The 27,180-nt window shown below is 35.9% G+C and overlaps 1 protein-coding gene across 4 annotated transcripts in view; it reads right to left on the bottom strand.

Moving 5' to 3' along the window:
* Nucleotides 1–27,180, bottom strand: part of ARHGAP24 (Rho GTPase activating protein 24) — a 505,735-nt gene that overhangs the window by 256,580 nt on the left and 221,975 nt on the right. For all 4 annotated transcript variants that reach the window (XM_032633271.1, XM_032633274.1, XM_032633272.1 and 1 more), the window contains one exon: nucleotides 11,074–11,161. In XM_032633271.1, coding sequence (XP_032489162.1) covers nucleotides 11,074–11,161 — 88 coding nt within the window. The remainder of the gene's footprint in view (nucleotides 1–11,073; nucleotides 11,162–27,180) is intronic.

Raw genomic sequence — 27,180 nt, 5'->3', positions numbered from 1 at the left:
CAACCTGGAACTGCTTCACATGAGTTTACTTGTCTCATCTCCCCCCAGTCAATGACTAGACTAGCTGATGCCAGGAAACAAAGGCTTGGTCCCTCAGGTTAGAGCAACTCTAGGAAGCATCCAAGCTCCAGAGCTCCCCATAGCATCAGCTGAGACATTAACTGCAATAGTGTTTTGGGCAAGCTTCTCCTTCTGCCTGATCCTGCTTTCCTCAATTCCTTAGAGATGAAGTATCTTCAGACAGCACTCCCCAGTAAATGTTCTAACATAACTCTCCATCAGAGTGTGTTTCCCTGGACTCCAATCTAAGACTATAGATATAGATAAAAAGTCATTTTTCCATTATCCTGAAATTGTTAAGATCTGAATCTGAAGAGAGAAGTTACTCACACTCTAAGTTTAAAAAAAAAAAAAAATGAAGGTTGTGCCTGGCCACTTCCCTATAGGGCTTATGGAGAAAACACATTTCAGAGAAGGAACCCAAATGCCATCCCTCTGCCCCTGACTATTACAAGAGGAAGACTAGAAAAGGGGAAGTGCCACTTGGTTATAACAGTTTTCAAGATGAACACTATTTTTTGAGGAGAAAGAAGAAAATTCTCTGAACCATCAGAACAAGTCAGGGGAGCACAAGAGAGCTGCTCATCAATCTTGAAGCTAGAACTGTCACCTAGCACTTCTCCAAGTTGCAGACTCACATGATGTGTGAAACCACTGAACTGCTGGGTGTGAAGCTCATGCTTCATGGAGAAGGGGGCAAGATGGCAGGGTTGAGGGGGGCAGTGACAGTGAAATAGCCTGTATATCCCCTACTTGGCAGACCAGAGTCCATGAGTTTCCAGGTAGATGAATAAGCACAAAGCAAGCAGCTGGCCTTTGAGCCATTTTGTTGGTAGCCCATCTACCAGGACCATGCCCAAGGTAGAGACTCCTATCACATGACATGCATTTCCAATTCTAGGGACATCATAAAATCTGCAAAGGCACCTCATGAGAGAGTCAGCATTTGAAGAGGTGTGTAATAACCAGTCAGTGTTAAGGTGCTATACCCCACCAGTAACTTCTCTGCAGGAAGATCTCTACCTCCTTCCATTTCTCTTGGTATCATTACCAGAGAGAAAGGCAGAGGAGTAAGAAAGAGGATGTGAGGAGTTTCCCTCCACTTGAACCACTAGAGCAGCAGAAAGGTCTTTGCTGTACCATGAGGCGGAAAGATCCTACACAGGAGGGAATAAGCCTTCAACATAGTCAAGTCGGGAGTAGTTATTGCCAACAATAAACCCATTTCATATGGTTGACTTTCCTCCACCAACCTGGTAAATATATACACTTCAGTAAGTACTCGGCACCTTGCATTATATTGCACTAGGTGTTACGGATATAGTAATGAGAAGATAGATGTGGTTCCTAACTATATGAAGTACATACTTCCTCATCTCTTTTTACCTGTCTCTGTCTCTGAATCACTACTTCTCTCTCTGGCAAGCTATTCTTCTAAGAAAGCTAAGACATCAGCATTCCATTAATTACTGTATTTTATTTTAACATCACAAGGGAAACATGCACAGAAAACATTTTGAGAAGGAAAGAAACTGACTGCATTTTCCCTCTTCGAGGACTATGCATTAAAGGTCTGCCAACATTTCCCCCTCAACCACATTTCCCCAAATCTTAGTACTTGGCCATAAAAGCTCACTCCAGTCTAAAATTTGGCATGTCTGTAGCAAATTCTGCAAATTTGCCAATTTGGATCACATCTCCTTTTTGAATAACAAGCAGATAAATAGGAAAAAATTGGAGTGAAATGTTACAAATCATGACATTATTCAGAGAGACAATTCCTTTCATGGGATAGTACTCTATAAGAAATTAACCCTAAATTATGGTAATTTGTTTCAGATAGATTTTTACAAAAGCCTAAAATCTGCAGAGAAATGTTATACAAAAACAAATGTAATTAAGTACTGTAATACAAAGACCTGAAACCCTCAATTCTATTGGAAAATCTTGAGTTTTCTTTCAAATTTACACATGATTATAACTTAATTTCATAGGACATTTCAGACCAAAGTAAAATCAAAAATGGAACAAAACAAAGTAGCATACATGGAAAAATAATAAAGATATACAGGTGCTAAAGATATATACATATAATGTGTATATAAATATACATTATATATTTTGTTATATATATATATATATATACACACACACAAGTCTACACACTCATACACAAATGTGTGTGTATGTATATACTGCTAGGATATTTGGCAAAGAGCTTTCTGGAGGTATTTGCCATTTTTGCTAGAAATCATTATAGGCACATATGATTAAATAATTTAATCCTATTCATCGTTTTTCATTGATTATACCTTGGGTAGTTGGGCTTGAGGTATTTGTCCATAAAGACAGAATCGTGTTGGATATGTAAGTATCATTTTCAGGATGGGATTTTAGAAGTCGTGATCGACAAAATTCCACAGAGAAAGTCAGTGTAGAATAAGTATGTGTTACAAGGATCTGCAGACAGGCAGTCCTGCAGAAGGTTCTATTCAAGGCATTGACCACATTTCTCCAATCTTTCCTGTTTCCTGCATTTTCTGACAAGTGAAAACACTCTTGGATTTTCCAGATTCTCTATGTCAAACTATCACACAATTGGAATAATTAGAAAATATTATCTTGTCATTCTCATTTGCAAAGATAAATCAAGTGTCATGCTATCCCTAAGTAATCTTTTTTTTTAACATCTTTATAGGAGTATAGCTGCTTTACGATGTTGTGTTTCTCCTACATAACAAAGTTTCTCCTATATAACAAAGCTATATGTATACATATATCCACATACCCCCTTCCTTTTGCATCTCCCTCCCACCCTGCCTATCTCACCCCTTCTAGGTGGTCACAAAGCACTGAGCTGATCCCCCTGTGAGATGGAACTGCTTCCCACTAGCTATCTATTTTACATCTGGTAGTGTATATAGGTCAGCACTACTCTCTCACTTCGTCCCAGCTTCCCCTTCCACTTCCTGATGTCCTCAAGTGCATTCTCTACATCTGTGTCTTTATTCCTGTCCTGCCCCTATGTTCATCAGAACCATTTTTTTTTTTTAAGATTCCATATATATGTGTTAGCATACGGTATTTGTTTTTCTCTTTCTGACTTACTTCACTCTGTATGACAGACTCTAGGTCCATCCACCTCACTACGAACACCTCAAATTCGTTTCTTTTTCTTGCTGAGTAATATTTCATTGTATATATATGCCACATCTCCTTTATCCATTCATCTGTCGATGGACATGAGGGCTGCTTCCATGTCCTGGCTATTGCAAATAGTGCTGCAATGAACATTGTGGGACATGACTCTTTTTGAATTATGGTTTTCTCAGAGTATGAGCTCAGTAGTGGGATTGTTGGGTCATATGATAGTTCTATTTTTAGTTTTTTAAGGAAACTCCATAATGTTTTCCATAGTGGCTGTATCAATTTACATTCCCACCAACAGTGCAGGAGGGTTCCCTTTTCTCCACACCCTCTCCAGCATTTATTGTTTGTAGATTTTTTGATGATGGCCATTCTGACTGGTGTGAGGTGATACCTCATTGTAGTTTTGATTTGCATTTCTCTAATGATTAGTGATGCTGAGCATCCTTTCATGTGTTTGTTGGTAATCTGTATATCTTCTGTGGAGAAATGTCTATTTAGGTCTTCTGCCCATTTTTGGATTTGGTTTTTTTTTTTTTTTGATATTGAGTTTCATGTTCTACTTGTATATTTTTAGATTAATCGTTTGTCAGCTGCTTTGTTTGCAAATATTTTCTCCCATTCTCAGGGTTGTCTTTTTGTCTTGTTTATGGTTTCCTTTGCTATGCAAAAGATTTTAAGTTTCATTGGGCCCAATTTGTTTATTTTTGTTTGTATTTCCATTTCTCTAGGAGATGGGTCAAAAAGGATCTTGCTGGGATTGATGTCATAGAGTGTTTTGCCAATGTTTTCCTCTAAGAGTTTTACAGTGTCTGGTCTTACATTTAGGTCTTAAATCCATTTTGAGTTTATTATTGTGTATGGAGTTAGGGAGTGTTCTAATTTCATTCTTTTACATGTAGCTGTCCAGTTTTCCCAGCACCACTTATTGAAGAAGCTGTCTTTTCTCCATTGTATATTCTTGCCTCCTTTATCAAAGATGAGGTGACCATATGTGCATGGGTTTATCTCTGGGCTTTCTATCCTGTTCCATTGATCTATTTCTATTTTTGTGACAGTACCATACTGTCTTGATTACTGTAGCTTTGTAGTATAGTCTGAAGTCAGGGAGCCTGCTTCCCCACCAAGCTCTGTTTTTCTTTCTCAAGATTGCTTTGGCTATTCGGGGTCTTTTGTGTTTCCATACAAATTGTGAAATTTTTTGTTCTAGTTCTGTGAAAAATGACATTGGTAGTTTGATAAGGTTTGTGTTGAATCTGTAGATTGCTTTAGGTAGTATAGTCACTTTCACAATGTTGATTTCTCCAATCCAAGACCATGGTATATCTCTCCATCTGTTTGTATCATCTTTAATTTCTTTCATCAGTGTCTTATAGTTTTCTGCATACAGGTCTTTTGTCTCCTTAAGTAGGTTTATTCCTAGATATTTTATTCTTTTCGTTGCAATGGTAAAAGGGAGTGTTTCCTTAACTTGTCTTTCTGATTCTCCATTGTTAGTGTATAGGAATGCAAGAGATTTCTGTGCATTAATTTTGTATCCTGCTACTTTACCAAATTCATTGATTAGCTCTAGTAGTTTTCTAGTAGCAACTTTAGGATTCTCTATGTATAGTATCATGTCATCTGCAAACAGTGAAAGTTTTATGTCTTGTTTTCCCTTTTGGACCCTTTATTTCTTTTTCTTCTATGATTGCAGTGGCTAAAACTTCAAAAACTATGTTGAATAATAGCTGTGAGAGTGCATAACCTTGTCTTTTTTCTGATCTTAGAGGAAATAGTTTCAGTTTTTCACCACTGAGAATGATGTTGGCTGTGGGTTTGTCATATATGTCCTTTATTATGTTGAGGTAGGTTCCCTCTATTCCTACTTTCTGGAAGGTTTTTATCATAAATGGGTGTTGAATTTTGTCAAAAGATTTCTCTGCATCTATTGAGATGATCATATGGTTTTTCTCCTTCAATTTGTTAATATGGTGTATCACATTGATTTATTTGCATATATTGAAGAATCCTTGCATTCCTGGAATAAACCCCACTTGATCATGGTGTATGATCCTTTTAATGTGCTGTTGGATTCTGTTTGCTAGTATGTTGTTGAGGATTTTGGCATCTATATTCATCAAAGATATTGCCCTGTAGTTTTCTTTTTTTGTGACATCTTTTCTGGTTTTAGTATCAGGGTGATGGTGGCCTTGTAGAATGAGTTTTGGAGTGTTCCTCCCTCTGCTATATTTTGGATGAGTTTGAGAATGATAGGTGTTAGCTCTTCCGTAAATGTTTGATAGAATTCGCCTATGAAGCCATCTGGTCCTGGGCTTTTGTTTGTTGGAAGATTTTTAATCACAGTTTCAATTTCAGTGCTTATGATCGGTTTTTTATATTTTCTCTTTCTTCCTGGTTCTGTCTTGGAAGGTTGTACTTTTCTAAGAATTTGTCCATTCTTCCACGTTGTCCATTTTATTGGCATAGAGTTGCTTGTAGTAATCTCTCATGATCTTTTGTATTTCTGCAGTGTCAGTTGTTACTTCTCCACTTTCATTTCTAATTCTGTTGATTAGAGTCTTCTCCCATTTTTTCTTGATGAGTCTGGCTAATGGTTAATCAATTTTGTTTATCTTCTCAAAGAACCAGCTTTTAGTTTTATTGATCTTTGTTATTGTTTCCTTCATTTCCTTTTCATTTATTTCCGATCTGATCTTTATGATTCCTTTCCTTTTGCTAACTTTGGATTTTTTTGCTCTTCTTTCTCTAATTGCTTTAAGTGTAAGGTTAGGTTGTTTATTTGAGATGTTTCTTGTTTCTTAAGGTGGGATTGTATTACTGTAAACTCCCCTCTTAGAACTGCTTTTGCTCCATCTCATAGGTTTTCGGTCGTTGTGTTTTCATTGTCATTTTTTTCTAGGCGTTTTTTGATTTCCTCTTTGATTTCTTCAGTGATCTCTTGGTTATATAGTAGTGTATTGTTTAGCCTCCATGTGTTTGTATTTTTTACAGTTTTTTTCCTGTAATTGATATCTAGTCTCATCGCGTTGTGGTCGGAAAAGATACTTGATACAATTTCAATTTTCTGAAATTTACCAAGGCTTGATTTGTGGCCCACGATATGATCTATCCTGGAGAATGTTCCATGAGCACTTGAGAAGAAAGCATATTCTGCTGTTTTTGAATGGAATGTCCTATAAATATCAATTAAGTCCATCTTGTCTAATGTATCATTTAAAGCTTGTGTTTCCTTATTTATTTTCATCTTGGATGATCTGTCCATTGGTGAAAGTGGGGTGTTAAAATTCCCTACTATGTATGTGTTATTGTCGATTTCCCCTCTTATGGCTGTTAGTATTTGCCTTATGTATTGAGGTGCTCCTATGTTGAGTGCATAAATATTTACAATTGTTATATCTTCTTCTTAGATCGATCCCTTGATCATTATGTAGTGTCCTTCTCCGTGTCTTGTAATAGTCTTTATTTTAAAGTCTATTTTGTCTGATATGAGAATTGCTCCACCAGCTTTCTTTTGATTTCCATTTGCATGGAATCTGTTTTTCGGTCCCCTAACTTTCAGTCTGTATGTGTCCCCAGGTCTGAAGCTGGTCCTTGTTGACAGCATATATACGGGTCTTGTTTTTGTATTCATTCAGCCAGTCTATGTCTTTTGGTTGGAGCATTTAATCCATTTACATTTAAGTTAATTATCAATATGTATGTTCCTATTCCCATTTTCCAATTGTTTTGGGTTTGTTTTTGTAGGTCTTCTCCTTCTCTTGTGTTTCCTGCCTAGAAAAGTTCCTTTAGCATTTGCTGCAAAGCTGGTTTGGTGGTGCTGAATTCTCTTAGCTTTTGCTTGTCTGTAAGGTTTCTAATTACTCCATTGAATCTGAATGAGATCCTTGCTGGGTAGAGTAATCTTGGTTGTAGGTTTTTGCCTTTCATCACTTAAATATGTCCTGCCACTCCCTTCTGTCTTGCAGAGTTTCTGCTGAACGATCAGCTGTTAACCTTATGGGGATTCCCTTGTATGTTATTTGTTGCTTTTCCCTTGCTGCTTTTAATATTTTTTCTTGTATTTAATTTTTCATAGTTTATTTAATAGTTTGCTAGTTTGCTTCTCCTTGGATTTATTCTGTATGGGACTCTCTGCACATCCTGGACTTTGTTGACTATTTCCTTTCCCACGTGAGGGAAGTTTTGAACTATAATCTCTTCAAATATTTTCTCAGACCCTTTCTTTTTCTCTTCTTCTTCTGGGACCCCTATAATTTGAATGTTGGTGCATTTAATGTTCTTCCAGAAGTCTCTGAGACTGTCCTCAATTCTTTTCATTTGTTTTTCTTTATTCTGCTTTGCAGCAGTTATTTCCACTATTTTATCTTCCAGGTCACTTATCCGTTTTTCTGCCTCAATTATTCTGCTATTGATTCCTTCCAGAGAATTTTTAATTTCATTTATTGTGTTGTTCATCATTTTTTGTTTGCTCTTTAGTTCTTCTAGGTCTTTGTTAAATATTTCTTGTATTTTCTCCATTCTGTTTCCAAGACTTTGGATCATCTTTACTATCATTACTCTGAATTATTTTTCAGGTAGACTGCCTATTTCCTCTTCATGTGTTTGGTCTGGTGGGTTTTTACCTCGCTCCTTCATCTGCTGCATATTTCTCTGTCTTCTCATTTTGTTTAACTTACTGTGTTTGGGGTCTCCTTTTCGTAGGCTGCAGGTTTGTAGTCCCCGTTGTTTGGTGTCTGCCCCCAGTGGGTGAGGTTGTTTCAGTGGCTTGTGTAGGCTTCCTGGTGGAGAGGACTGGTGCCTGTGCTCTGGTGGGTGGGGCTGGATCTTGTTTTTGTGGTGGGCAGGGCTGCATCGTGTGGTGTGTGTTGGGGTGTCTGTGAACTTATTATGATTTTAGGCAGCCTCTCTGCTAATGGGTGGGGTTGTGTTCCTGTCTTGCTAGTCGTTTGGCATGGGGCATCCAGCACTGGAGCTTGCTGGCCATTGGATGAAGCTGGGTCTTAGCGTTGAGATGGTGATCTCTGTGAGAGGTCTTGCTGATTGATATTACATAGGGCCGGGATATCTCTGGTGGTCCAATGTCCTGAACTTGGCTCTCCCACTTCAGAGGCTAAGGCCTGACACCAGGCCAGAGCACCAAGACACTGTCAGCCACATGGCTGGTGCTTCTGGAAGGATAAGTGTTTCTTTCTAGTTCTGCTGCACAACACGGGTTCACCCATGTATACAGGTGAAGCAGGGCCAGGAATGAAAAGTCCTATTTTCCTTTGTTCTTAGTTTAGCTTCACTTGCTCACAGGGTGCCACATGCAGATGCCTTGCCCCAGCCTTTCCAACCAGAGTTTTTGGTGCAAAAAGCCCTAAGTAATCTTGATTTTGCAAAAATTGGTTAAAATCATGTGATACCAATCCTCACATCCTCATACAAATACAGAAACATTTGCCTGGAAATTCCATCCTAATGTTAGGGACACACCAAAAACCCCGATGACCAAGATTCATGGCTCAAACACTGGATTCTCAATGCAGCCATTGTGTTTTTCCAATTCTCTCTTTAAAGAAGCATTTGGCACAGTTCTCTTGTCACTCCATAAGATGATTCAGAATTATAAAACCTAATTTAGAAGCTACTACATATTGTATTAATGGTTCAGAAAGCATCTTTTCAAATGAGCTATGGGCATAGTATTGATATGTTTATTTCCATAATTATTGCAGCCAACCTGAACTTCCTTGAAAAAAAAGAAAATTTTTTTTGGAATGACAATCTTCAGATTCTACTGCATATAGTCGTAAACCCCTTAAGTGTAGGGCGCGGCCGGATAGCCATTACGCATGCACTAAGTATGCCGCTAGGGCGTATGCACCTAATATGCTAATCAGGTTTTGAAGCAGTGGCCTATCCAAAGTCCGGCTTGCGAAATGCAATAACCATACGGACGAATCAGGGACTTACACGAGTCCTTAAGCCCTTATATAAGCAGACAGGCTCGAGCGTACGGGGTCTTCCTTCCATCCGCCCGAAACCAAGCTGTACTCCAATAAAGTGTGATGCGAGAAGAATCTAGCGTGTGGTGATTCGTCATTCTGCTGGTCAGAAGCGGCTCGCCGCGCTTAAGCTTTGCTCATTAAAAGCCATTATATCATATGCATTGCACTCGAAACACATACCCAAGAACTGCAACCTTGGAGGGGAAGTTTTGTGATTTCATGGGCTTGAAAACACAGCTCTTCTGAGAACAGTCTTGACAATATCTACCTACAGTATATCAGAACATCTTCCCCAAAAAGTGAAATCTCTACACATTTAGTAGACTTGCATGGGAAAGTGGACCTTTAGTGTTATTGAAGATACAGAATCAAAGCTGTCAGTTTAATACCATGCTCATTTCAAAGCCCACAGGCCTAATGTCTGAGAATAAACAGTAAAAGAAATTTCCTCTACTGATACTTCAAAGACTTTGAAACATCTGGAATTTGGTTCCATATAGGGTATTCCACCAAGAAGTAAGTATAAAAAGATTTTAATAGAGCAAACAGGATTCAGGTTTCCTACAATATGTTCTCCCTGGGGGGAAACAACATGATGCATCCGACTAAGCTTTCTGCACTTCAGCTGCATTAATTAACATTTAGTCATGGATTCCATTGTGAGCCAGATGAACCCAGAGCTACAGCTGTTTTCATTGAGGGGAAAAAAATATGCTTTCACATTTTAGATTCTTAGCATTTATAAATCTGGGGAAAATGTTTTATTGACTGCCTTTGTACTGGCATTATTGATATGCATTACATATTAGTCACCCAAATAAATTCACACTCACCCTAGGCTGTGATTAAGTCAATGTTAATATCACATTAACTGGGTCAGTCAGAGCCAAAGCTATGAAAACCAGGTTCCCAACTCCCTTTTTCTTACACCAAGTATTAAAGAAGGGCTAATGAACTGATCAAAGAAGTAGATCACAGCCTTGAAAAGAGTGTTGCTGGGTGAGACAAAGACTTAAGTGGAGATCAGGTATTCTGAGAGGGGTGGATGCAGATGACTAAAAAAAATGAACAGATGTTGAAGAAATGTAACTGCAGGATCTGATGACTTGGCAGAGACAGTCTCAATGCTATCAGCCAAACATGTGGAAGTGGTTGGTTGTGAATGAAGATGAGGTACAGAACTGCAATCCTTGGCCAGTTATTTAAGGAGGGTTTTTGTTTTGTTTTGTTTTTATAACAAAGGCTCCTTAAAGATGCAGTTTTGGGGCTTCCCTGGTGGCGCAGTGGTTGAGAGTCCGCCTGCTGATGCAGGGGACACGGGTTCGTGCCCCGGTCCGGGAAGATCCCACATGCCGCGGAGCGGCTGGGCCCGTGAGCCATGGCCGCTGAGCCTGCGTGTCCGGACCCTGTGCTCCACGACGGGAGAGGCCACGGCAGTGAGGGGCCCGCGTATCGCAAAAAAAAAAAAAAAAAAGATGCAGCTTTGTAAGAAAATATGACAGTGAATCAGCTGGACAAGGCATTCTACCTGGAACACCTAGTCAAATTTCATGCCACAAGAGCATTGTAAAATTACCTTTGTCTCCAATAGTCCCTAACAAGTGCTGTGTCACTTCTGGTCAGCTCTGGAGTCTCATGGACAAATGGAAGTCCAATAGTCATGTGGACACATGTATGTGTGTACATGTGTTCATTTGTACCAGTGTACAAACCTGGAATCATTATCTGTGTAAATACTAACCAATGTTGACCCTTGCCTCGTCAAATTAATGTTCTTAGCCATGACTCAAGAAAAATAGAGGCTGTCTGACCTGTCTTCACCTTTACCAACATGGAATGGCAATAGTTGAATCAAACCAGAAAAATATCTTACCTGGAACTACTTCAAAAAGGAATTTCCCTGGGCTCTCTTCATTGCAGGGATGTTCAAGGACTTTATTTCCAGGCAGAAAAATAGTACCCTGTGAACACAAATGTCCCAAACATCATTATCAGATGGCAAATATTGAATATCATCATCATCAGTGAATATTCAAGGTGCATCTGTAACCCAGGATACAGTAATATGCATCAGACTCATTTATATTCTCATCTAGTCCAAAATCATGTAACAGCATCATATTCATTCAACATTTAACAAATATTTGTTGAGCACCTAATATATACAAAACACTGTGTTAGATGCTGAGTTCATTTTAAGCACCAATTTATTAAATGTATTCTGTGTGCTGAAAATTTTTACTGAGCATTCAACCAACATAATATTAATTGTTAGAATAATCTTATAAGGTAGGTATTATTTTCCCCCATTTTATAGCTGTGAAAACCAAGGCAGAGACATTCAATAAGTTAGCCAATGCTGCCATAGCCTTCTCTTGATTATCCCCTCTCTTTTTTGTTGGATTTTCTTCTCTTTACTGCATCATTTTCATCAGCACAGAGACATATTTAAAAGTCGATCCTATTTAAAAAGTTACTTTGACTCCACCTCCCACTCCAGTTTTCATTTCATTTTTTTTCCTTCCCTAGCAAAGAGTTGTCTACACTGAATCTATTTCCATTATTTGACATTATTTACATTATTTGAGCTTGACGTTTCCATTTGGATATCTCAAAAGCATCTTAAACTAAACTTAGTCAAATTAAAATGCAATTAATTCAGGTCTTATTTATGTATTCCCTAACTCAGCACCATCTTGCAATCAGTTGCAAAAGCCAGAAACGTAGCAGTCATTATCTTTATTCTACTGTAACTTTACCACCACCAAGCCCTAGTCCAAGAGACTGTTGTCTCCTTATCTGGAATACCCATTCATTAAATTCCCTTCAATACTGGAACATCTTTTAATCCATTCTTTTTCCTTAAGGTGGTCAGAGTGATCTTTAGAAACAGAAATTTGATCTTGCAACTTTCCTGCTTGAAAATCTCCAATGGCTTTCCTTTGTCTTAGAATAAGACAGGCGGAGGTCTGGCTCCGCCTATACCTCTAAACTAATTTTTCCACTCTTACACTTTCAATGCTTCCTATGATCTAGTCAATTGCCCTTCTATAAATGGCATCATGCTCTCATTTACCTTAGAACTACATTCTTTCTCTGGTTGTTTTATACCAATTTTTCAGATTGACTACATCTAAAATATACTTGCATAGCTTCCTGAATTTTCCTTAGACTGATTTACTAGTGTATGCAATTATGTTATTTGTAAGATTATTTAATTAATGCTTATCTCTATCATTAAACTATAAAAGAGCAAATATAATGTGTGGTTTTTTTTTGTTGTTGTTTTCTTTTTTTTTGCGGTACGCGGGCCTCTCATTGTTGTGACCTCTCCCGTTGCAGAGCACAGGCTCCGGACGCGCAGGCTCAGCGGCCATGGCTCACGGGCCCAGCCGCTCCGCAGCATGCAGGATCTTCCCGGACCGGGGCACGAACCCATGTCCCCTGCATTGGCAGGTGGACTCTCAACCACTGTGCCACCAGGGAAGCCCATAATGCGTGTTTTTTACCCTAAGCTACTGCCAAAGCCTAGCACTTCACTTGGCATAAGGTTAATGTTTAAAAAAGGTATTGCTGAGTGAATGCGTACTGTTAGTACAGTAAACCCAGTATTCAAAACCAAGCACGCTGGATTCAAAAGCCTATACTCTTATCCACTATATTATATTGTCCATTTTCCCAGCTTTAAGCAATATTTAGCTCAAATAATATTTTACACAACTTTCATTCTGCCTGGTTTGGCAGAGAATATTATTGTCATTATATTTGTCCCTCCTTCTGGGCTTAGAGTGATAAAGCATAGCACTCCCTAACTAAAACCTAAGGAATTAGAGGTTAGAAGGGTACCTCCCCATCTGTCTGCACCTTACAAGGTGAGGTGTTGGAGATACTGCCTTTGTTTTCCTCCTCCAGGAAGTAAAATTTCCTACTTCTCATCATATCTAGTGTCTTCTTGCCTATGGATTCCATTCTACTTACTGGTATTTTTTAAATAATTTAAAAGATTACTAAGACTTTGAAAATATTCATTATAATTAAGACCATTTATAGAGAGGTTTATATAGAGTAATAAAATCAGTTGTTTCAATTACTAGTTTACTTTACTTCCTGAAGTGCTTTTGTGAAATAATTAAATGTGTGATTTAGCTCAGTTTTAGAACATACCATCTAACCTTCTAGATAGACACAACATTCATTTCTGCATGCATGTATATTTGTATGTATACACGTATGACATATTTAATTCTGTCTTCAGGCTCTATTTAGGATCTTAAACTGTACATATGTCCTATAAGTTGAATTCAAGCCACTCTTCTACATAAACTATTCCCCTCTATGAAATCCCAATCAACTTCACTTGATAATTAAAAGGCAGAGTAATGCTATCCTTTGTTATCTTTTTTGTAGATGAGAAATAGCTACTTCTGGCTGAAATTATCATTTTCATTTTCAAATTTGACATTATATTTATATTTTGACAGTTTTCCAAACAAATTGTGTTGTAAAAATAATAGTTTACTTATCAGGAGGCAATATTTAGGGCAGGGTATACTGCAATTGCCAAATCTTTTCTGTGGTTAGTTCATTAAGTCATTCAGTAAGTAAAATAAAGTGATTTAATTGAAACAACTAACTTGATCACCTTGTATAGAAACAAAGCAGTTAATATCTATAACTAAAAGAAGGGTGTTAATTGTGATAGTTATCTTCTAATTATTATGCAGTGTATATATTGTCAGAAAATGCACATAAACAAACAAAAATCTATAATTTACCCACCACCATAGGATAACCAATATTAACACCATATGTACCTATCCATATTGGTATGTATTTATGTATATGTGTGTATTAACATATACAGTAATTTTTACAAAAATAGTAGTCAAAATATTTATTATCTGCTTCAAAACTTAAGTCATATATTGTTATTATGTCAGTTTAATAATCTACATCATTTTAAAAAGCTGAATAGCATAGTACATTACTTCCTCGAATATGCATACTATCACATCCTTTATTATTGTAAAGTGTTTATGATTTTTTGTAACTGTTATTACATATAACATTTCCATGAACATCCGTGAAGTTAAACCTTTGAGCTTCTCCTTAACTTATTCTTTAGGACAAATACCTACAAGAGAAATTAGTAGTCAAAAAGTATGCACTGTTTGTGTGGGTTTGGTTAATTCTTCCAGAGTTGCCCTAAACTAACTAACCAAACAAACAACTAATAAACAAATACAATTCAAGTACCTCATCTGATTAAAACATAATGTATTGAGACACTACCATATGTCAGATAATATTTCTAGAACTATCTCAGGTGATGTGAGGTATTTGAAAGAAATAAACTCTACTCTCAATAGAAGAATAACAGTATATAACTATTGAACAAGTGAGTGTCAAAGTAGGTTGAAAAAAAAATATATATATATATAAAATAAAAGTTTAAGAAGAGAGTGCCATAAAGGCAGTCTGATTAGTTCGAAAGATAATATGAAGAAAATGGTTTTTAAAGGAGTTTAAGGTTTTAAGATTTAGCGAGCTAGGGGTAATCTTCCCAAATGGAGGACGTAGTATCAGCAAAACAGTAATTAGAACCATATGTGCAGAGCACGTTAGACTAAGGAGAAGATTCATGTGGAGGAACAGTTAGGAAGTAAGGCTTCTTGGTGATGTTGAGGACATGCTGTGGGAAGTCGAACACTAGGCAGAGGACGTTGCACTTGATGTCCATGACAGCTGAGAACCAGAGTAGGTTCTTGAGCAAAGCAGGAGATTTAAAAATACCACCTCTTAGAAGTTTGTTACCACAAGGCAATTAATTTGACATAAGAGAGCAAAGTCAAGACATAAAGTTGTCAGCAGTAGAAATGGCATAAATTTGCATTAGAGATGAATTATTAGAGATCTATTTTGAGGAAATATGAAAGAAACTGGTCATATCTTTAACTCAGGGAATGAAGAAGGAAAAGTCAAGATGACTTCAGTTTTTCTCTTCTGTATATCTGAAAGAAAGTTGATGCCTCTTGTTAGAAATGGGAAATTAGGAAGATTCAAGCTCCATGAGGCCCATGCTCTTGAGCCCAAACTCAATTCTTTAATTTTTTGTTAGTAGCTATGCTGGGTATTCCTTATTTGCCCTCCAGATCTTCTATCAACCCATCACTCTATTCTGTACCCTAGGAGACTAATCTCTACAAATTGCATAAACCAGGCTCTCTTGACCTCTGGCTTCAGGTTGGTTTCGAGGCCACAGCAGGAAGTCAGAAAGCCACCAGAGTCAAGCCAAGATAACTCTCCCTCCATGCTAGGCAGCAATTTGACCCTAGTTGCATTGACTATCTTAGTCCACAACTCCTAGACCTTCAGGCTTCTGCAGGTGCCAGTAGACCAGAATGGTAATGGGTTCCTCCCTCTTTTTAGCCCCAGAGTTTTTTCACTATCCTTTCGGTTTCCAGTAACCTTTCCAACAAATTGTAAATAATTTCTTTACCACACACTCTTCAATTACACATTTTGAGGGAGAGCCATCAATTTCTTGCTGGGGATCTTTAGTGACAAAATATCCAGGGTGCAAATATTCTTGAGTTTTTTAAGAAAGGGCACATTAACCCATGATGTTCAATATACCTCACTGCAGATTTTGGATGATCAGAGAGAAGAGGCTCAAGTACAAGAAAGGGGATGTACTCTTTTTGACAGTTCACTACATATGGCAATAATTATATGGCAATAGTTAATCAGCATATTCAGAATGGAATTACACTTATTTTTCTTCCCTATAGGGAATATCCCTTTTATAAAGCATCTTTAAAACTTCAAAATGGAATAATATGCTAAATTCTTTTTTTTATAGTTGACAACTAAGAGTTGGCAAAAGAAACATAATTCAGAACCATACTAGTATTTTGCTTTCAGCTAAAATTGCTATTAGAAAAGCAGCTCATCTCTAGTTAATATCAGATCATTGAGCCAAAACCACAAGATATTGGGGTAAGACTAGATGCTGTTGAAAGTAAGCATGGTGATATTATTCTCTGGGATTTGGATTGGAAAAATGTATGCATATGCAGTAGCTTTGTTAGTTTCATAAGCACAATAATGAGATTTTTTTTCCAGCATGAACAATGATCATGAGCATCACAAGGAACAAGGCAAAGTCTCAGCTTGACAATATATGTGTATTTTTAATGTGACTAGACAGAGGTTTGAAAATGATATCAAGGTGAAATAAATATTACTCAACAATGTTTAGTAGAGTAAAATAGATTAGGTTTTAATATCGTAGATCGGTGTGATTTTCTTCTTTGTATCAAGTAACTTCATTAATTCATTCAACAAATAGTTATTAAATAACACCTAGCATGTGCCAGGCCCTGTCTTAGGCACAGAGAATGTAATGGTTAGAAATTCCAATAATGTCCTTGTACTCCTGGATCTGAGAATCACTCAGGGTAGGCAGAAAATTGGAAAAAAAAAAAAACCCCAAAACCCAACCTATTACAGATAAGCCCCTGTTATGAAAAGGAAACAGGTTACTGTATGCTTTTAAAGGACATAAAATTGTATCCACAAGTGGTCCAGCCATATACCAATCTACCAGTGACAATGAAGTCAGTGGTTAAGTAAATTTATTCTGGAGTCAAACTGCCTAGGTTCAGATACCCACTCTCCCACCGATTAACCAAGTGACTTCAGGCAAGATATTTATCCTTTCTATTCTTCATGTTCATCCTTAAAATGGGATAAAAATAGAACCTACTTTATAACTGTGAACTAATATATGTGTAGTTTGTAGAAAAATGCTGGGTACATGGTATTTTTAGTTGCTTTTTAATATTTTAAAAAGTCTTTCTTATATCCCAGAAGTCTGCAAGATATTTTGGGTCCATATTTTGCTAATCCCCAAATAATAGGATGATTCTAGTAAAAGTTCAAAATACATCTGCTAGTATTATCATCTAGTTGGGTGAACAGGGAAGTAAACTAATTAGAAAATTTGAAGTCAGTCTATCATGTCCGTAAGACTAGATTAAAACAAATAAACCTCTAATTAACAATCATAATAACAAACAGCAAAGCAAAATGATATTGATGATGATTGCTAATATTTCTTGACCATATATTACTTTGCTAAGCAAATGCTAAGCAAATTAATTTGCCTCATGACTCTGTGTCATGACTCTCATTTTATACATGAGGGAAATAAAGCTCAGGAAGCACCTAGCAAAGAGACTGGCACAGTAGATTCCAGATACTTATTTGTATTAATTATTAACCCAATTCATGTTCTTATTTCTAATCAATTACTGTTACGTAAAGCAGTTTGAAGAATGTTTATAAATAGTTATCGAGTTTCTTCTTAGCCCCCGAAATAGTTATACTGATTTCTGGGGTGCTTCTAAGGAATTACGAGAAGGGGAGACTTGCAAATTGGTTCAAATTTAGGATCTCCCAAAATAATTCTGCAGTGCAAACTGCTTGGGGAACACTGACCTAAGCAGTGTTAATGTTTCCAAGCTATTATTTAAATTAACAATGATAAACATAATAGCATAACTGTTTTATAAGTACTGAATAAGTAGAAATAAATTCTCTATAGAGATGTCTCATCTTGATGCTTTATATTCTAAACTTCAAATTAAGAACTTGAGAAGCATTGTCATCTATCTCACAACCTTTCTTAAGGTGCCCCATGCCATTTTTGAAACATTGTAATTGGAAGAAAAAATATCCAACTGTTGACACAAACTCTGTCCCCCAAAAATTTCTACCCCAAATTCTTCCCTTCAGAGTGAAATCCCCCTTTTCCATCTTCAATCATTACAGCTAACCATCTGCTGAGACTTACTGTGTGCCAGCACTCTGATGTACATTTTAATCTTCTAGAATACCATGTGTGGAGGTACAATTACCACTGTCCACTTTACAGAAGGAAGGTTGAAGCATAAATAAGTTGAGTAGCGTGCAGCTGGTGAAGTATAGAGATGCAATTTGACCTTCTGTAAATCCAAGCTCCACTTCCTTAGCTAGTATTTTTTATATGATAGAAAGCTGCAGTGTGATTTATTCATTCATTCACTTACCTGTTTATTCATCAAACATAATTTAGTATGTACTATGTGAGAATGCCAAAATGCTTAGAAAAAATGGAATGTTAGTATAGATTATCTTTGAATAGCCAGGTCATAAATAATTTTTATTTTGCTAAGTTTTTCTTATTTTTAAAAAACGTTAAAATAATGAGCACGTATTACTGTGTACTAAGGAAAAATATACAAACTTTTTTTTTTTTTTTTGTGGTACGCGGGCCTCTCACTGTTGTGGCCTCTCCTGTTGCGGAGCACAGGCTCCGGACGCGCAGGCTCAGTAGCCATGGCTCATGGGCCCAGCCGCTCTGTGGCATGTGAGATCTTCCCAGACCAGGGCACGAACCCGAATCCGTGTCTCCTGCATCGGCAGGCGGACTCTCAACCACTGTGCCACCAGGGAAGCCCCAAACATATTTTTAACACAAAGAAAAATGACAGTAGAAGGCAGGGTTGAATAAGCATTTTGGAGTCTCAAAGTTATACTGCCTTGTGGTAAGGACTGTGGAAGATAGTTCTAGAACATATCTAAATATAGTACAATACTCTGAATATTGGCCACTAGAAGATATCAGGTCCTAATCCCTGGAACCTGGGAATGTTATTCTATTGCGAAAACGGTCTCTGCAGATATGATTAAGTTAAGGATCCTAACAGAGAATTATCCTGAATCATCTGTGTGGACCTTAAATACAATGCCAAGTGCCTTTACAAGAGCTCGACACAGGGAGATCTGTTGCACACACAGAGGAGAGGGTGATGAGAAAAGGGAGGCAAAGACTGGAATGACACAGTCGCAAACCAAGAAATGCTGTCACCAGAAGCTGGAAAGTTCCATCCTAGAGACTCTGAAGGGAGTTTGGCCCTGCCTACACCTTGAGTTTGGACTTTCTGGACTCCCGAACTGTGAGAGAATAAATTTCTGTTGTTTTAAGCCAACAAGTTTGTGGTAATTTGTTACAGTAGCCAAAGGAAACAAATACATATAAAGGCTTTGAAACAAGCTTTCTAATGATCCCTAGGGAGGAGTTTATAAACAGCTGACATTTTGAAAGAAGTCCACTGCTAATTCTCAAGTGCTGGTAAGTGGTGCCTAAATTTTAACTAGCCAGTGATTTGAGGGGAGAATCCACAGTGTGCAAGACATTCAAATAGGTGTTAGCTAAAGAAAATCCCTCCTCATCCAACCCTCTGCTCTCAATAGGAGGAATTGATTAAACCAGTGTCACTTCATGTCCTGGGATTCCAGGACGGAATATCTGTGGCAAGGTTAAGTAAGAGTCCTTATTCAGAAATGACTGAGTTCAACAGCTAACCCCTCTCAACTGGTTACTAGGACCTTGACCTTTTATTTCATGTCCAACAGTATATGCTATTTTACCACATTTATTATTATTTCTCAATTAGAAAAATAAATGTCAGCTGCTCAGGGGGTGATAAATGCCAAAAGTTTGAAGCAAAGTCTATGGGAGGAGAAGAGAAAAGAAAAAAACATGTTTTTGAGTTTATGTCTCATTATGAAAGAGATATAAAAAGCAAAAACAGTGATAGCTATATAATGTTTATTATGGGAAAATCTGGAACCCTAAAGAGAAAGGTCCAATAAGCCATTATCAATGGACCAGAAAGTTGTTAATAATTAAAACTCTCATTTAATCCTTTATCTTAATCAACTAATAAACCCTTTGTGTGTTTAAAAATTAAAGCGGAAAAGACCTAGGTTTAACCTTGGAAGAAACGGTATAATAGCTAAATTTATAATACCAAAATAATCTGGGATGCTGAATTAAGTGATCATGCTAATTTTTTAACAACCAAGTAAAATTATTTTATAGTTGGTTTAATAACTTTCCATATATTTGAATCTTAAAACTGAGAAGTACAACTAAAAGGAAAAAAGTCATTAACAGGAAAAAGGCAAAGTAGGACTTAATCACACAGTTGCTTTTTACATTTTGAACTTTAAAATGAAAAATCTCCTTTGGCTTATTTGACACCTATTTTTATTGGCATGCTTCTACTTCTTTGACCTACAATTAATTATGTTCTATGTAATCCTTAAAATACAGTGCTGAAATTGTAAATACAGTGTGATATTTATTTTTGTAAAGATAATATGCTTTTGCAAAATTACAAAAGTTTGACAACATAGTCTGTTGCTAAGGAAAACATTACTCTCATCCACTGGTGGTAGGAGGGCAAAATGGTAAAATTTATACGGAGGGCACACTGGTACAATTTATCACACCCACACACATAAGAAATGACTTATTTGCAAGGTCACTTGCTTTACAAACAGCATTGTTTGTAATAACAGGATTTGAAACAACTCAAGTGTCCATCAATGAAAAATTGGTTAAATAAATGATGATATATCTGGGTAATGGAATATTATGCAGCCACAAAAAATAAAATAAGCTATATCTATTAAAGAATACATATGAGAATATATATGTTAATAGTTCTCTATGGGATATATTATAAAAAGAAAGAAGGATAGCTCAATTTAAAAATAAGCATTCAGTATGCTATATTTTAAATAATAAAGAAATAATAACAAGAACATATATATGTATTTGGCTTTATTCACATAAAAAATCATGGGAAGAATATACATGACACTAATCAAAGTAGTTATCTGTATATATGCACCCCAGTGTTCACAGCATCATTATTTACAATAGCCAAGATATGGAAGCAACCTAAGTGCCCATCAACAGATGAATGGATAAAAAAGATGTTGCCTATATACACAGACACACAGACACACACAAACAATGGAGTACTACCAGCCATAGAAAAGAATGAAATTTTGACATTTGCAACAACATGGATGGACCTGGAGGGCAATGCTTAGTGAAATAAGTGAGACAGAGAAAGACAAATACTGCATGTTATCACTTATATGTGGAATCCAAGAAATAAAACACATGAATGAATATAACAAAACAGAAGCAGGCTCATAGATACAGAGAACAAATTAGTGGCTATCAGTGGGGAGAGGGCAGGGGAGAGAAGCAGCACAGGGGTAGGGGACTAAGTGGTACGAACTACTATGTATAAAATAAATAAGCTATGAAGATATATTGTACAGCACAGGAAATATAGCCAATATTTATAATAACTTTAAATGGCGTATAATCTATAAAAATATTGAATCACCACGCTATACACCTGAAACTAATATAATATTGTAAATCAACTATATTTCAGTTACAAAAAGTAGTTATCTATAGGGAGAGTGTGTGTGTGGAGTGGAGAATAAGGGTGGATGGGAAGTAAGACTTTCAATGTAAACATTTAATACAGTTTTGATTTTGAAAGCAAATGAATGTTTTATCTACTCAAAAATTAAATTTAAAATGAAAATAATATGCAAAGAAAAAGTTTCACCAAAATACTAACACTATATACAGTTAAAACTTTAAATATTCTTTATACTGTTTTTTCCTAGAATTTCTACATTGCAAGTATATTACTTTTATGATATAAAAATAAACCATTTTATGTTTGAGTTTGAGTTAATTCACTCAAAGTGTTAAAGATATATCTGGTGGGCTCTACACATGTTATTCTAGATGTGCTAAGACAACCTGGAACTAAGAACATGCAGGGAGTATGAGCATAGGCACAATTTTAAAACATTTTTGTTTCATATCCAAATTTCTTTGATAATGTGCATGTGAATATTTTTAATTTAATTTTGTCCTTCCTTGGCAAACAACTACTCTTCTTGCTTAGCAAAATAATCTCAAGGGAAAATATTAGTGACTAAACTTTTGGATTTAATAGTCTAATATTTTTAATCTCAGAAGTTCTATTGATTTCATAGTTGTTCTCACACAATATCATACAATGTGTTTTTCTGGCTCTCGCCCCAAACTACTCAAATGTCATTGATTTCTTTCTCTATCTTAAAAATTTTGACTTGGCTTTATGATTAAGAAGTAAAGTGCTTCAATTCTAAGTATTCATTTTCACCATGCCTCTGTCAGATCGACTAGAGACAAAGTAGTAATCCAATTAAAATCTAATTTACTTTGCAATAGTTAAAATTAATATAACAGCCTTTATACTTCTAAAATACATTAAGTAGAAATTGTTGTTGTTGTTTTGATAGCTATTTTAACATGCATTGATTTCCTACACAAAGAAAGAACTGTAACAAAACACAAGTATGCAGCAAGCCAGATAGCTTGACAATGATACAATCATAATGCAACATGAATTGTTGTTGCATTTCCTCTCTAGGTCAGATGATGTTTTGCATGCTGAAGATACAGCAGCATTGAAAGTAGACAATGTCCCTCTTCTCATGAAGCTTAGATTTTAATGAAGGAAGAAACACATATGTTCACCCATACATAAATACATTTTAAATAACAAGGGAATTATTAAATGATGTAAAGTATTGTGTAGTTAATTAAAATAGGGTGTTACCTGTGAAAGTGCCTGGGTGGCTACTTTGGAATGACTGTTCAGAGAAGACCTCTTTGAGCAGGTGACATTTTAGCTGAGATCTAAATGCTAAGATCATTTGCCTTCCTACAATATTAAATTCTGTAATATTAATAGAGGTTTTACAAGGTTAAGACTTCCAATTCAAAAGATGCAGACTTATTAGAGAATGGACTTGAGGATACGCGGAGGGGGAAGGGTAAGCTGGGACAAAATGAGAGAGTGGCATGGACATATATACACTACCAAATGTAAAATAGATAGCTAGTGGGAAGCAGCTGCATAGCACAGGGAGATCAGCTCGGTGCTTTGTGACCACCTAGAGGGTGGGATAAGGAGGGTGGGAGGGAGAGAGACGCAAGAGGGAAGAGATATGGGAACATATGTATATGTATAACTGATTCACTTTGTTATAAAGCAGAAACTAACACACCATTGTAAAGCAATTATACCCTAATAAAGATGTTTAAAAAAAAAAGACTTCCAATTCATAAGCATGTTATATCTCACCTTTAATATAGGTTTTTTTCATGTCTTTCCACAAATGATTATCATCTGTATATTTTTGTGTCTGTATGTATATATATAAATCTGAATTTGTATATATACTGTTGTATATTATATACGGTATAATATTTATATTAGCATATATTTTGATCTACCTTGTATATTTTGATGCTCTTCAAATGGCACCTAAAATATGTTTTTGAACTGTTTACTGCTAGTTTATGAAAATGTATATTGATTTTGTATACATCAACCTTGGTAAACTATCTGTGAGATATTTGGGAGTTTCAAGACATGGATATTGTCTGTAACTAATGGCATCTGTGTATCTTCTTCTCCAATCCTTAAACATTTTCTTTTATCCTACTGTGTGCTGACAAGGACCGACTAATAAACTGGTTAATTGATGTGATAATAGCAAATATTCTTAACTTAGTTCTGGTGTTAAAGGGAATGCTTTCAATGTGTCATCATTAGCTATGATGACAGCTAGAGATTTTTAATAAGCTATTCTTCATCACTTTTCAGGGGCTTCTCTTTTATTCCTAATTTGCTAAAAAATGTTTTGTTTTTTTAAATCACAAATGGATGTTAAATTTTATTAAACCCTTTTTTGTATTTATAGAAATAATCATGATTTCTCCCCTGTAACCTATTAGAATATTAATAATTAGTTTTTAAATTTTAAGTGAAAGAGAGCCGATACTATAGTTACACAACCATTCCATTTCCTTCCTGAGCACACTGTAAGATTTCATTTCCCAGTCACTCCTGTGTTTTAGGTGACTAAGTTCTGACCAATAGGCAAAAGTGATGTACTTCCAAACTTGGCTATAAAACATCCTGTGTGATCTTCCTCTCTGTCTCTTCCCACTTGTATGCTGAAAAAAGGTGTTCTTAAATTGCAAAGTTACAAACTGATAAGTGCTTAATTCCAGAAATAATTGTGTGTAGTGAATATGCATACACACACATATATATGTATGCATGTATGTATATGTATATATGTGTATGTGTGTGTGTAGCAATCTGCTAGGACACTCTTCCTACAAATGTTTGGAGAATGCTACCATTTTATGAGTGCTTTGAAACCTTTAGGAAATCATAATATCACAATGGATACTACTTGAATTTTTCTGGTGATGACAATCCAGTACTAAGAAAGGAAGCAGAGTAGCTACACTGAAGGAATCTGAGTCCCTAAAATGTCATGGTCTCTAAAGACCTCAAGAGTAGAGCTATATATTATTTATTTCTCTATCCCCAATAGTTTAGAAGGTAACAGGCATATAGAAGGTACAGATAAAAATTTATTGAATGGTTGAATGCATGAAGCCACCGAATCTTTTGGTGAGTTCTGTTATCTATAAAATAAGGATAATTATAATATAGTACATATGTGAACTAACACAGAGGATGATTTGGAGATTAAAATCAAATCAGGCATGTAGCATTTTTAAATTGTGACACACTTTGGAAAAGATGATTTTTTTTTCTTTTATTCTCCCAAGATAACTCATTTTGTCTAATAATATTAGATACTCAAGGATAAAACTGGTTTTCTTAGGTGAATTGAGTTCCCTTTTATCAGAGGAATTCAAACGTGGCCTGAGAAATCACATGGTGGAGTTGATAGGAAGAATGTGTGCCCTTTGACTTCCTGACTTTTAGCCTCCTTTCCAATGAAGACACCATGGTGTAAGGAAGCAGAAAGGTAGGGAACATATACATTCACTAGGATTATTTTAAGTAGAGAAAGACAGTAAAGTAAGAGCACAGGCTTGGGATTCTGACAAACTGGTTTTAAATTCTGACTTTCACATCCTAGACATATGACTTGGAGAAAATTATTATTAACATTTGTACTTCTGTTCCCTCATTAGCAAAATGGATCTAAAAAAGAGCTTTCTATAGAGGATTGTTTATAGGTTTAAATAAAATTATGCATGTGAAGTGTTTAGCATAGTAACTGATATATGGTTAGACATCAGTAAATAGTAGCCATTATTAAGACTGTTTTTCATCTAAGTCTAATTTGGTAATTCTCTGGGTACAGGACAGAGTTTTAGCTCAATAAATGTTACCTATTATTATTTATATTTATAGTCTAGTAGAACAATACATGTTGAAAAGTGATCACAACACATACATATATAATGTTACTCAAAATAACGTATGTTGAAGAATAAACGAGGCCTGAGCAAGATACTTCTTGATATAGCTGTGAATTTTCAGGTTCATCTTCCCAGGAGTTTCTCTTTGACAAATTAGGAAATGAAAACCAGCAAACTTCTGTCCTGGAACTAGTCAGAGTCCTAAGCAATAATTTCCTCAGCTCATTCAGACCATTATGCCACATACTAACAGGCAGGTGGAGATTAGGGGAAAAAATGACTATTTCCTTTTTTTTTTCTAAAAATATATAAAATTAACAATTAATTTAGACATAAATAAGATACTCAGAACTCAGGGTGCAATAGTCATGCTAGTCTCCTTTTCATTCCAGGTTGAGTTAATCCACTTTCATTCCTGTACCAGAGGCATTGGTGACCTAATTTTTGGATAAGACAATAAACTGTCCAACTTTACTAATGTTTAGATTTTCTTGTTTTTCAATAAAATATAGCTTGTGTCCTACATATATGTTCAAAGGGTAGAAAATATTTTTCAACGATTTCTATTTTTAATGAAAAATAAAAACCTGTAGGTGATCAGTTTGGGATTACTTATGTGTTCATCAAGTACCTTCTGAGGATCTAAAATCTGAATTTAAATCTAGTTGTATTTTATGATTATTATAACCATCGATGTATTAAGAATCTCAGTGGAAATATTTTTCTAGACATAGCGAAAATAAAAGTTAAAGAGATAACAGTTATCTCTTAGACAGTCAAAATAAAACACTAATTCAGGAAGCATAAGGAAGGGTTCCAAATTTCTCTGGTGAGGAAAATAAAAAAGTCCAAACAAATCATTTGTATTTCTACATTCTCCTTAACCACAAACTCTGCTAAAAATATTTACTTGCATGGATTATAGTAGTGGTATTAAGAAAGAAATTTGAATTTTGAAAATATAAACAATAAGAGGTACTCCTAATATATCTCAAAAAGACATCTTTTTGAAGAACACATGCTTCAGTGAAACATATGTTTCATGTCTAGTGAAAATCTTTTTTTACTAGATTTTTAAAAATAAATTAATGATTGTTAGTCATAGAAAAATATTAAATTAAAAGTAGATGCTATACTGAAGTTCTTCACTATGACAGGTGAATTTTAGTAAGCTAGGTGAAATTTTACGTTAGCATTTATTCTTAACTAGAAAATTTCACAGTATATTCAGCCATTTTTATTTAGTAATCAAGAAAATACGTTTTATTAAATTGTCATTAAAATATACCCAGTGATTCAACAGATGCAGTATTTGACAGATTTGGCATCCATCAGGGAAAAAAAATTTTTAATGGGAATTTGAGAGGTAATCTGCCTCTAAACTTGTTTTATATCTACATATCACATAATATTAGAGCTGGAAAGTACTTTAAAGTTACTCAGCTCATTCCTCTATAAAATATCTCAATTCTGTCTTCATCCATCTTCTGTTGAACACTCCAATGAAAAGACACTTACTGCCTCTTAAGGAAGTTCATTCCACAATGGTAGCCACTGGTCTTTTCTAAGATTTACATGATAGCCAACTAAAATCTGACACTTGAGAATCTCTGCTGCCCCCGCCAAACATTTGATTGATAATGCTCTCTGGCTCTTGACATCTTTGAAGACAGCTATTATGCCCACACTAAGTCCTATATTTTGTTCATCCATTCAGAAAAATTAGTGTCCAAGCCCTCATCATCCATACAGACAGCTCTGAAACCAAGCTTGTTTGTCATTAACTGTTCAAGCATGGTGCCCGAA

The sequence above is a fragment of the Phocoena sinus genome, chromosome 5 (genome assembly GCF_008692025.1).
Source record: "Phocoena sinus isolate mPhoSin1 chromosome 5, mPhoSin1.pri, whole genome shotgun sequence".
NCBI lineage: Eukaryota > Metazoa > Chordata > Mammalia > Artiodactyla > Phocoenidae > Phocoena > Phocoena sinus.
This window is presented reverse-complemented; position numbering and strand designations above follow the sequence as displayed.